At 42.5% G+C, this 13,393-nt stretch overlaps 1 protein-coding gene and 1 pseudogene across 1 annotated transcript; both read left to right on the forward strand.

The window, feature by feature from the left end:
- The window catches only part of LOC116372022 (zinc finger protein 271-like), a 100,181-nt pseudogene that overhangs the window by 60,156 nt on the left and 26,632 nt on the right, over positions 1 to 13,393 (forward strand).
- LOC116372018 (zinc finger protein OZF-like) lies at positions 2,561 to 10,161 on the forward strand. The gene is made up of 3 exons (XM_031821086.1): positions 2,561 to 2,611; positions 2,923 to 3,100; positions 6,036 to 10,161. Exons 1-3 carry the CDS (start codon positions 2,609 to 2,611, stop codon positions 7,280 to 7,282), a joined length of 1,428 nt encoding a protein of 475 aa, XP_031676946.1. The 5' UTR covers positions 2,561 to 2,608; the 3' UTR covers positions 7,283 to 10,161.

Genomic DNA, 13,393 nt, shown 5'->3' on the forward strand with positions numbered 1-13,393 from the left:
CACCTACTACCATACCCCGTTCAAAGTAACTTAAATATTTTGTCTTCCCCATTTACCCTCTGAATGGCACACATGCACAGTCCATGTCTCATGTCTCACTGATTAAAATGCCTTATTTAACCTGTCTCCCCCCTTCATCTACACTGACTGAGGTGGATTTAACTAGTGACATCAATAAGGGATCAGAGCTTTAGCCTGGATTCACCTAGTCAGGCTATGGTCATGGAAGGAGCAGGTGTTCTTAATATTTTGTCTACCCAGTGTAAAGCACTACAGATAATCAAGTGCTATTTGCATGTGATGCATTTGTTCTGTACAGGACGATGTGTATCTTATAGAGCATAGCTTTAAGGGAATAGTATGGTCACATCTAATAAAAAAGAATGTGAAAATGAACAGAGCAAATGTATATTAACACACTACCTATTCATAGATGTATTTATTCATCATCTACATATTCATATTAAGCTTCTACGTCTGTGTACAGGAACGTATTATTTGTAAGACGCAAGAGAAAATGTATCAGTTTATTGTTAAATTATTATGACGTTCTTTCCAATACAAAAGTGTAGTAACTATTTTCCAAACTGCGTTACCCACTCCAGTCAGCAGATGGCGATGGGCGTCTTTCAGGTGATGCTTCATGCGTGACGTATAATGGACTGGACGGGACGCTTCTTCAGGAACAACAACACGGCTTCTCTTTCAACCACCTCGGTAGCTTGCTAGCCAACATAAAACCGATAGATTGACGCTTTACACCGTGTTTGTGAACATTAGCTAATCTCAGTGTTTTAAACGCATTTCTGTTGACTTATCATCCGATGACCTTTAACCTAATGTTCTTGTTAAATTTGAAAACGTGTTAAAGATTGATACTGAGGTTAGCACTAGGCTAGTCGCTAATGCTAACTAACTAGCTAACATCCCTGACCATGAGTTCACTAAACTACTCCTCCCTTGCTAAAGAAGAGGTGGTCTGCTGGACGGAAAAAGAAGCTCTGGGACTGAACATTGTCGTGGAAGAGGAGGCTGTTACAGTGAAAGAAGAGGAGGCTGTTACAGTGAAAGAAGAGGAGGCTGTTACAGTGAAAGAAGAGGAGGCTGTTACAGTGAAAGAAGAGGAGGCTGTTATAGTGAAAGAAGAGGAGGCTGTTATAGTGAAAGAAGAGGAGGCTGTTATAGTGAAAGAAGAGGAGGCTGTTATAGTGAAAGAAGAGGAGGCTGTTACAGTGAAAGAAGAGGAGGCTGTTATAGTGAAAGAAGAGGAGGCTGTTACAGTGAAAGAAGAGGAGGCTGTTATAGTGAAAGAAGAGGAGGCTGTTATAGTGAAAGAAGAGGAGGCTGTTATAGTGAAAGAAGAGGAGGCTGTTACAGTGAAAGAAGAGGAGGCTGTTACAGTGAAAGAAGAGGAGGCTGTTATAGTGAAAGAAGAGAAAGAACCTTTTAGAGAGGAAGAGGATGCTATCTCAATAAAGGTGAAGGAGGAAGACGTTTTGGGAGTGAAAGAGGAGACAGAATATCAGATTACCACCAGTGAGTACTGTCTTAAACAGGGGCACAAACTATGCCGTTGTTGAACTAATGTGGGGGTTTTAAGGGGCATTCTACTGAAGTTCTACACTTGAATAAGTTTCGTACTCTATAAATTGTTAAATGTAAAATCTGCATTTGGTACTTTGATTTAGATGTATTGAATTCTCCATGTGGTCGACATTGTGGTCGACATTGTGGTCTACATTGTGGTCGACATTGTGGTCTACATTGTGGTCTACATTGTGGTCTACATTGTGGTCGACATTGTGGTCTACATTGTGGTCTACATTGTGGTCTACATTGTGGTCTACATTGTGGTCTACATTGTGGTCTACATTGTGGTCGACATTGTGGTCGACATTGTGGTCTACATTGTGGTCTACATTGTGGTCTACATTGTGGTCTACATTGTGGTCGACATTGTGGTCTACATTGTGGTCTACATTGTGGTCTACATTGTGGTCGACATTGTGGTCGACATTGTGGTCGACATTGTGGTCTACATTGTGGTCTACATTGTGGTCGACATTGTGGTCTACATTGTGGTCTACATTGTGGTCTACATTGTGGTCGACATTGTGGTCGACATTGTGGTCGACATTGTGGTCTACATTGTGGTCTACATTGTGGTCTACATTGTGGTCGACATTGTGGTCTACATTGTGGTCTACATTGTGGTCTACATTGTGGTCTACATTGTGGTCTACATTGTGGTCTACATTGTGGTCTACATTGCACCTCATCTAATATAACAGCCTTTTAAAATTATTTTCTACTTAAAGATCAATGGGACGCAAAAGCCAACCAATTTGTGGAACGAGCCTTTTACATTTGCATCACAAACAATATTTTCGGAAATCATGATGAAAGTGGCCATTTTAGGCCCTATTTAGACATATTAATGCCTCTTGTAAGACTCTGTGATTGCAATAGAAGATCATAAGTTTACAATCGGTTTCATGTTCTCGTCCACACAGGAGAGAGACATGACTATCCTGGATCCTCTGGGGAGCCTCAACAGCATCCTGATGCTGACGAGGCAGAGAAGAGTCTCTCCAGATCAGAACACCAGATGGTACAGCTTGATCTGGTCTAGCATACAGCTTGGTCTGGTCTAGCATACAGCTTGGTCTGGTCTAGCATACAGCTTGGTCTGGTCTAGCATACAGCTTGGTCTGGTCTAGCATACAGCTTGGTCTGGTCTAGCATACAGCTTGGTCTGGTCTAGCATACAGCTTGGTCTGGTCTAGCATACAGCTTGGTCTGGTCTAGCATACAGCTTGCTCTATCGGGGTCTAGGCTGGGTTTCTGTAAAACACTTTATGACAACAGTGATATCAGCATCCATAATGATATGTGTCTGTGTCCCCTCTTTATGGTTACCAGGACAACGCTAGCCCTTCCTACCTCCCGGAGTCCCCGTTGCGTGCCTCTCCCGGTAGCAACTTACTGCTGGGTAGGAAGAGGTTGTCTGTGCTGCTGGTGGACTGCAGGAAAACAACAGGGCTGAGTGGAACTTTGAGAGGAGGAGAAGAGAAGAAAGGATCAGATTTAACTCATCAAAGTAAGTGCTGTAGTTTGAACAAATACAAAAGATCTGCCCACTGGTATCTGTTACCAGGACAACCAGCAGAGTTCTGTTAGTTGACAAGAAGATAGACTGGTATCTGTTACCAGGACAACCAGCAGAGTTCTGTTAGTTGACAGGAAGCTAGACTGGTGGATATGGATGTTATGAATATCATAACACTGAAAAAGGATTCTGCCAATGAAAAGAGAGAAACCAACAGACCATATAAAACCTTGATGAAAGTTAGCTTTAGAGAGGAACCAATAGACCATATAAAACCTTGATGAAAGTTAGCTTTAGAGAGGAACCAATAGACCATATAAAATCTTGATGAAAGTTAGCTTTAGAGAGGAACCAATAGACCATATAAAACCTTGATGAAAGTTAGCTTTAGAGAGGAACCAATAGACCATATAAAACCTTGATGAAAGTTAGCTTTAGAGAGGAACCAATAGACCATATAAAACCTTGATGAAAGTTAGCTTTAGAGAGGAACCAATAGACCATATAAAACCTTGATGAAAGTTAGCTTTAGAGAGGAACCAATAGACCATATAAAACCTTGATGAAAGTTAGCTTTAGAGAGGAACCAATAGACCATATAAAATCTTGATGAAAGTTAGCTTTAGAGAGGAACCAATAGACCATATAAAAAGTTAGCTTTAGACGGAAAGTCTCAAGATGATCTGATGTAAGGTGCAAATTTTACAAAACGTGTCTTAACAACATTATGGATGTTACATTGCCTGTCCCAGTCAACCCCCCCCCCCCCCCCCCCCCCCACCCATCTTTACAAGACTTTTGAAGCGGCAGACAAAACTCCAGACACTTCAATGTGTTCTGCATTGCTTCATTAACGTCTGATCTACAGAACGTGTTAAACATGCAAATGTACAGTTGTAGTCGGACGTTTACATACACCTTAGCCAAATACATTTATACTCAATTTCACAACTCCTGACATTTAATCATAGTAACATTTCCCTGTTTTAGGTTAGTTCACCATTTTATTTTAAGAATGTGAAATGTCAGAATAATAGTAGAGAGATTTATTTCCGCTTTTATTTCTTTCATCACATTCCCAGTGGGTCAGAAGTTTACATACACTCAATTCGTATTTGGTAGCATTGCCTTTTAAATGATTTAACTTGGGTCAAACGTTTCATCTCTAGGAGACAGAATGCATCTCCTTCCTGAGCGGTATGAAGGCTGCGTGGTGCCATGGTGTTTATACTTGCGTACTATTGTTTGTACAGATAAACGTGGTACCTTCAGGCGTTTGGAAATTGCTCCCAAGGATGAACCAGACTTGTAGAGGTCTACATTTTTTTTCTGATGTCTTGGCTGATTTCTTTTGATTTTCCCATGATGTCAAGCAAAGAGGCACTGAGTTTGAAGGTCAGCCTTTGAAATACATCCACAGGTACACCTCCAGTTGGCTCAATTGATGTCAATTAGCCTATCAGAAGCTTCTAAAGCCATAACATATTAATTTTGGGGAATTTTCCAAGCTGTTTAAAGGCACAGTCAACTTAGTGTATGTAAACTCCTGACCCACTGGAGTTGTGATACAGTGAATTATAAGTGAAATAAGACATTTGTGGAGTGGTTGAAAAACTAGTTTTGATGACTTAACTTTATTGACATCGGTGTGTTGCTTACAGTTTAGTTTCCTCCACTGTCCCCATACTGGACTCAAACTAGTGATCCTCTGCTTCTCATCACATGTGACCACTCTCCTTGACAATGAACCGATGGAGCGATACAAAAGGTACCAGTTGGACAGCTCCATCTGTGACGTTTCAAGCTGTGGAGTGAGTTTAAAAGGTACCAGTTGGACAGCTCCATCTGTGATGTTTCAAGCTGTGGAGTGAGTTTAAAAGGTACCAGTTGGACAGCTCCATCTGTGACATTTCAAGCTGTGGAGTGAGTTTAAAAGGTACCAGTTGGACAGCTCCATCTGTGATGTTTCAAGCTGTGGAGTGAGTTTACGGCACGTTCTCACCTCCGTTACACATGTTCAGGTTGACTTTCCCACGGAATCGACCATATACACTACCAGTCAACAGTTAGGACACAACTACTCATTCAAGGGTTTTTCTTTATTTTTACTATTTTCTACATTGTAGAATAATAGTGAAGATATCAAATCTATGAAATAACACTTATGGAATCATAGAGTAACCTAAAAAGTGTTCAACATTAGGCCACACCTGTCAGGTAAATGGATTATCTTGGCAAAGGAGAAATTTTAACTAACAGGGATATAAACACATTTTGCACCGAATTTGAGAGAAATAAGCTTTAGTGCGTATGGAAGAATTCTGGGATATTTCAGCTCATGAAACATGGGACCAACACTTTACATATTTATATTTTTTGTAACATCTACCCCAAATATTTCACATTCTTTTTTTACTTTACCCAAAATATCATGAAATTAATGATAGTCAAAATGTGTGAACGTCTAAATTAGAAATTGGGCCATTTAAACAGCATGTGTCGAACCCTTTCAACAACGGGGAGATGTTACTGATGTGCTTTGTGTCTTCGACGTAAAAACAAGTTTTGGACTTCCACTTTAAATTACTTATTATATGTTTAAGGAAGTGTGTAGGTCACATCCTGTATCATACAGCTATGAAGGTTATATATTTAGAACCACCTGCTTGATAGGAATCTAGCGATGTCTGTGTCTTGAGTGTCATAGGACTGTCTAGTGTTTTGTGTTCTGACTAGTAAAACAGAAATACAAATAAGTATTGTAAACAGTAATTACAACATTTGTTTTAAAATCACACAAAAATGGTTTTAAATGATGAAATGTTTGAAAGCTGGCCTCAGGTTATTGAGGGATCTGATTTGGTTTAAAGTTCATAGCAAGGCAGTTTTATCATGTGGAGATTTCATTCTACTCTGTCTTTGGCAGGAGGAAAACCAAACTTGAACGAACCAAAGACGTCCAAACCAGCAAGTCAACACCTCTGCTCCCAGATTGGAAAGAGTTTTACCAAGTCAGGAAGCCTGAAGATACATGAGGGAATACACACAGGGCAGAAGCCCTTCCTTTGCTCCCAGTGTGGGAAGAGTTTTAAGCGGTTAGACACCCTCAAAGCTCATGAGCGTATACACACAGGGGAGAAGCCTTTCCATTGCTCCCAGTGTGAGAAGAGTTTTAAGCGGTTAGACACCCTCAAAGCTCATGAGTGTATACACACAGGGGAGAAGCCTTACAAATGCTCAGACTGTGGGATGGCATTTTACTCATCACACTCACTTAAAAGTCACGTGAGAATTCACACAGGGGAGAAGCCTTTCCATTGCTCTCAGTGTGAGAAGAGTTTTAAGCGGTTAGACACCCTCAAAGCTCATGAGCGTATACACACAGGGGAGAAGCCTTTCCATTGCTCCCAGTGTGAGAATAGTTTTAAGCGGTTAGACGCCCTCAAAGCTCATGAGCGTATACACACAGTGGAGAAGCCTTTCCATTGCTCCCAATGTGAGAAAAGTTTTAAGCGGTTACTCACCCTCAAAGCTCATGAGCGTATACACACAGGGGAGAAGCCTTACAAATGCTCAGACTGTGGGAAGATATATTACTCATCACACTCACTTAAAAGTCATATGAGAATTCACACAGGGGAGAAGCCTTACCTCTGCTCCCTATGTGGAAAGAGTTTTAGTCACTTTGGAAACATGAAAGCTCATGAGCGAATACACACAGGGGAGAAGCCTTACCACTGCTCCCAGTGTGGAAAGAGTTTTAACTATTCAGGAAACCTAAAAGAGCACATGAGACTGCACACAGGGGAGAAGCCTTACAAATGCTCAGACTGTGGGAAGACCTATTACTCTTCACAGTCACTTAAAATTCATGTGAGAATCCACACAGGGGAGAAGCCTTACCACTGCTCCCAGTGTGGAAATAGTTTTAGTCACTTAGGAACCCTGAAAGTTCACCAGCGACTACACACAGGGGAGAAGCCTTACCACTGCTCCCAGTGTGGAAAGAGTTTTGGCCAAGTAGGAACCCTGAAAGCTCATGAGCGAATACACACAGGAGAGAAGCCTTACCACTGCTCCCAGTGTGGAAAGCGTTTTAACCATTCGGGAAAGCTGAAAAAGCACGTGAGAATTCACACAGGAGAGAATAATTACTTCTCCTTGACTTCTTAAAATGCATCAGAGAACATACACAGTGCTCCCAGTGTCTTTAATTGTTGACTGAGAAGGTGTTTTCTTGTTTATACCATATGAATTTAAATTGTACAATGTATACAAAAAAATATATTTGTGTGTTTTTATTAGAAAACATGAATTGAATATGGAGTACAGTGGTTCGTCCTTTAAAAGTTGCAGCGTACTGCAACACAGCTTGCATGGTGCCACAGAATTCTATGGCATGTAATTTACGTGTCAACCACTGTCACCAATAATGCTAGTAAGTGCTAGTTTGACCACCAGAGGGCATCTTTAATCCAGCCACAGTGTCTGATTTAAAAAATGCTTTACAGCGAAAGCTCCACAAACGATTATGTTAGGTCGCCACCAACTCACAGAAAAACCCAGCCATTTTTCCAGCCAAAGAGAGGAGCCACAAAAAGCACAGATAGAGATAAAAATGAATCACTAACCTTTGATGATTTTCATCAGATGACACTCATAGGACTTTATGTTACACAATATATGTATGTTTTGTTTGATAAAGTTCATATTTATAAAAAAAAATCTAATTTGACATTCAGTAGTTCCAAAATGCGGTGATTGTGCAGAGAGACACATAAATTCACAGTAATACTCATTATAAATGTTGATGAAAATACAAGTGTTATGCATGGAACTTTAGATACACTTCTTCTTAATGCAACCGCTGTGTCAGATTTCAAAAAAACTTGACGGAAAAAGCATAATCTGAGAACGGCGCTCAGAGCCCAAACCAGCCAGAGAAATATCCGCCATGTTGGGTAGTCAACATTAGTCATAAATAGCATTATAAATATTCACTTACCTTTGATGATCAGTTCCACAATAAATGCTTGTTTTGTTTGATAATGTCCATCATTTATGTCCATTTATGTCCAAATAGCTTCTTTTCTTGGGGCGTTTGGTTAACAAATCCAGTCGGACGAAAAGTTCAAAAAGTTATATTACAGGTCGAAGAAACTTGTCAAACTAAGTACAGAATCAATCTTTAGGATGTTTTTATCATAAATGTTCAATAATGTTCCAACCGGAGAATTCCATTGTCTGTAGAAAAGCAATGGAACGAGAGATACCTCTCATGTGAATGCGCGTGACTGAGAACGAGGCTGCTGCCAGACCCCTTAGTCAAACAGCTCTCATCCGGCTTCACATGAGAAGCCTGAAACAACATTCTAAAGGCGGTTGACATCTAGTGGAAGCCTTAGGAAGTGCAAAATAACCCATAGTCCGCACAAACATGATCAGATTTCCCACTTCCTGGTTGGATTTTTCTTAGGTTTTTGCCTGCCATATGAGTTCTGTTATACTCACTCAAACAGTTTTAGAAACATCAGAGTGTTTTCTATCCAATACTAATAATAATATGCATATATTAGCATCTGGGACTAAGTAGGAGGCAGTTCACTCTGGGCACTCTTTTCACTCTATTCATCCAAAAATGAAAATGCTGCCCCCTATCCCAAGAAGTTCATATTATGGTGTTTATATTACAAAGAAAACTAAAAACCCTCTGGGTTTCCGTCAGGATGGAAAATATGGCCCTGTACAATGTGACGGTCTGGAGTAGGCTACAGTACTGGGCTATTTAGCTAAAGAATCCCCGTGTCGTGCTGGCACACCGGAGAACGAGGTTCAATTCCCAGACGGGGAGGAAGGAGTAGGCTGTCCTTGTAAATAAGAATTTGTTCTTAACTGACTTGCCTAGTTAAATAAAGGTTACACTAAGAACATAACATTTCTACACCATAATTGTATAATTGTAGTCTAACCAATACCCAAACGGAGTAAACAATCTAATTCATTTATCAAGACCAGTCCCCATGCTTGTCTCAGAGCAGCGCGAAACAGTGATCAAATAGTTGGAGGCTTTTGCTTCAAATCCTATTGGTTCTAATCCTATTGCTTCTAGCTTCAATATGCTCTTTAAATAAATAAGACCTCCACCCCTTTAAACAGCACATTACTCAACACTAGTGAGACTCATGTCAGTAAATTGAAAAATATGACCTGACTCTCCACCAATAATTACATATAGAGGATTCTAAATTAAAACCAAAAGCCGCCGCATTGGTCTCCCAGTGACGGACGGCGCGGGTATCGAACCTGCATCAGAGAGGTGTTGGTGAAGGTATATTGTCCTGATAATAGCACATAATGGGCTATTAAAATACTGTACGTGGTGTCCAGGTCAGGATAACCAAACATTTCTTTATTAAAGACTATCAGAAAGAATGTTGGTACTTATTTATTTTGATCCAAAGCCATGAATAAGTGAGTCACTCAGCTATATGTAGATGCCCGGCTATATGACTGTGCCATCAACTTGATAGGATATAACGCTATTTTGGAGGTTATTTCATTTTCAAAAAACAAAAGTGAGTGATTGTAATCTGAATAAAGGCCAAAATAATATTTATGAAGGCCAAAACATGTATTTTTGTTTTTAGAGGGAGAGAAACGCTGGGCCAGTTGTGCTCCGCCCTGTGGGACTCCCAATCACAGTCAGATGTGATACATAATAATACATTTTGCTATATTATTTGTTTGGTCTTTTCTGGTGGATTAAACTGAAATTTCGACCAATCACGGCCGGTTGTGATACAGCCAAGAAATACATTTGATGATAGAATTCTCCCCCTATCCTCCTTCTAGGCAAGTCTATTGTCCAGCTTCTTGCTAATAGCCATAATGGCGCTGTACGACATGACCGTGTGTGTTTTGAAAGAGTGTTTTCCATTTAGCAACAATTTGTTTACCTTCATTAGACAACTTTGTTCCAATATTTCTGTCATTCAGTGATATTTATTCCCATAGTAATTTGTTATGGATCCATAACTAAATAAACATCTGCATTTTGAAAGAGTATTTGTATCATTGTTAAAGAAAGCATAAAGATACTGTACTGCTGTTTTGAGTTAGAAATGTAACACTTAAGAGCACTTAAGCATGGAATACATTGCAGGTAGGGGGATGTTCACACCTACAGTAGCCGGGATATAAAGAGTCTATTGTCCTGCTAATTGGGCTACAAGTGTTTGAAAACCTGTTTTGAAAATGCCACCAGCTGTCCATCACTACTGTAAACAAAAACACAGCATCTTGGTTACATTCTTTATTTTGACCACGTCACAAATCATTTGTATCTACCTTTCCAATTGCTTTTAGAGTTTGGGATTTACAAATGTGCGCTTTTCATATCATTTTTTGTTAAATCCTGTTTGGATTTAAGTATAACTTTTGACTGACGCCTTTAATGAGAGGTCTACTGCTTTAATATTGAATAATATCTGCCCTCCGAATTAATATCTAAGGGGCATTTTTCACACCATTATTAGTTACATTGTTTTAGTTTGAACGTGCAGACAGGCTCTAAGAACAGCGGGAGAGTTTTCCTAGTTAGCGCCATTATGAATGCAATGCCCCTTAAAGTGTTGCTCTGTGCTACCCAGTGGGGTGGGGATCCAACCCCCCTTCCTCCTTCTCCCTTTCCCATAGGGTGTTACAGTGAAAGACAAGAAAGAACCTTTCAGAATGGAAGAGGTGGCTATTATCGTGAAATAACCTTTTCGAGAGGAAGAGGATGCTGTCTCAAAGGTGAAGGAGGAAGACGTTTTGGGAGTGAAGGAGGAGGATACAGAATATCAGATTAACACCAGTGAGTACTGTCTTAAACAAGGGCACAAACTGTTGTTGAACTAATGTGGGGTTTTAAAGGGGCATTCTACTGAAGTTCTACACTTGAATATGTTGTTCAGTACTGTATAAATTGTTTAATTGTCAATCTGTCGTTGGTACATACATTAGATTTTTTGGATCCCTACAAATCTGGATCCCTACAAATCAGCAGGGCTAGACAATCTGGACCCTGTCTTTCTAAATATTATCTGCCGAAATTCTTCCAATCCCTATTACTAGCCTGTTCAACCTCTCTTTCGTATCGTCTGAGATCCCCAATGATTGGAAAGCTGCTTCGGTCAACCCCCTCTTCAAAGGGGGAGACACTCTAGACCCAAACTGTTATAGACCTATATCCATCCTGCCCGACATTTCTAAAATCTTCAAAAGCCAAGTTAACAAACGATCACCGACCAGTTCGAATCCCACCGTACCTTCTCCACTATGCAATCTGGTTTCCGAGCTGGTCATGGGTGCACCTCAGCCACGCTCCAGGTCCTAAACGATATAATATCGGCCATCAATAAAAGACAGTACTGTGCAGCCGTCTTTATCAACCTGGCCAAGGCTTTCGACTCTGTCAATCACCGCATTCTTATCGGCAGACTGACTAGCCTTGGCTTCTCAAATGATTGCCTAGCCTGGTTCACCAACTGCTTCTCAGATAGAGTTCAGTGTGTCAAATCGAAGGGCCTGTTGTCCGGACCTCTGGCAGTCTCTATGGGGGTGCCACAGGGTTCAATTCTCGGGCTGACTCTTTTCTCTGTATATATCAATGTAACCCTCTTGCTGCTGGTGACTCTGTGATCCACCTCTACTCAGACGACACCAATCGGTATACATCTGGCCCTTCTTTGCACACTGTTAACAAACCTCCAAATGATTTTCAATGCCATACAACACTTCTTCTGTGGCCTCCAACTGCTTTTAAATGCAATAAAACTAAATTCAGTCCTATCTGGTGCAAACACAGAGACAGGAACATCAGGACACTAAGGACAATCACCCACGAAACACTCAAAGAATATGGCTGCCTAAATATGGTTCCCAATCAGAGACAACGATAAACACCTGCCTCTGATTGAGAACCACTTCAGACAGCCATAGACTTAACTAGAACCCCTCACTAAGCTACAATCCCAATACCAACACACCACATACAAAAACCCATGCCACACCCTGGCCTGACCAAATAAATGAATATAAACACAATATATTACGACCAGGGCGTGACAGAACCCCCCCCCCCCTTAAGGTGCGGACTCCCGGACGCACATCAAAACAATAGGGAGGGTCCGGGTGGGCGTCTGTCCATGGTGGCGGCTCCGGCGCGGGATGTGGACCCCACTCTATCAATGTCTTAATCCCTCTTCCTCGCGTCCTAGGATAGTCCACCCTCGCCACCGACCATGGCCTAGTAGTCCTCACCCAGAACCCCACTGGACTGAGGGGCAGCTCGGGACTGAGGGGCAGCTCGGGACTGAGGGGCAGCTCGGGACTGAGGGGCAGCTCGGGGCTGAGGGGCAGCTCGGGACTGAGGGGCAGCTCGGGACTGAGGGGAAGCTCGGGACTGAGGGGAAGCTCGGGACTGAGGGGAAGCTCAGCACTGAGGGGAAGCCCAGCACTGAGGGGAAGCCCAGCACTGAGAGGAAGCCCAGCACTGAGAGGAAGCCCAGCACTGAGAGGAAGCTCAGCACTGAGAGGAAGCTCAGGCAGGTAGTTGGATCCGGCAGATCCTGGCTGGCTAGCGGTTCTGGCAGATCCTGGCTCACTGGCGGATCTGGAAGAGTCTGGTTGACTGGCGGATCTGGAAGAGTCTGGTTGACTGGCGGATCTGGAAGAGTCTGGCTGACTGGCGGATCCTGGCAGACTGACGTCTCTGGAAGAGTCTGGCTGACTGGCAGATCTGGAAGAGTCTGGCTGACTGGCAGATCTGGAAGAGTCTGGCTGACTGGCAGATCCTGGCAGACTGACGGATCTGGCTGCTCCATGCTGACTGGCGGCTCTGGCTGCTCCATGCTGACTGGTGGCTCTGGCTGCTTCTTGCAGACTGGCAGCTCTGGCGGCTTCTTGCAGACTGGCAGCTCTGGCGGCTTCTTGCAGACTGGCAGCTCTGGTGGCTTCTTGCAGACTGGCAGCTCTGGCAGCTCCATGCAGACTGGCAGCTCTGGCAGCTCCTTGCAGACTGACAGCTCAGGCTGCTCCATGCAGACTGGCAGCTCAGGCTGCTCCATGCAGACTGGCAGCTCTGGCTGCGCTGAACAGGCAGGAGACTCCAGCAGCGCTGTAGAGGAGGAAGGCTCTGGCAGCGCTGAACAGGCGGGAGTCTCCGGCAGCGCAGGAGAGGAGAAAGGCTCCGGCAGCGCTGAACAGGCGGGAGGCTCTGGCAGCGCAAGGGAGGAGGAAGGC

This window comes from Oncorhynchus kisutch, unplaced genomic scaffold (assembly GCF_002021735.2).
Source record: "Oncorhynchus kisutch isolate 150728-3 unplaced genomic scaffold, Okis_V2 scaffold3840, whole genome shotgun sequence".
Lineage (NCBI taxonomy): Eukaryota > Metazoa > Chordata > Actinopteri > Salmoniformes > Salmonidae > Oncorhynchus > Oncorhynchus kisutch.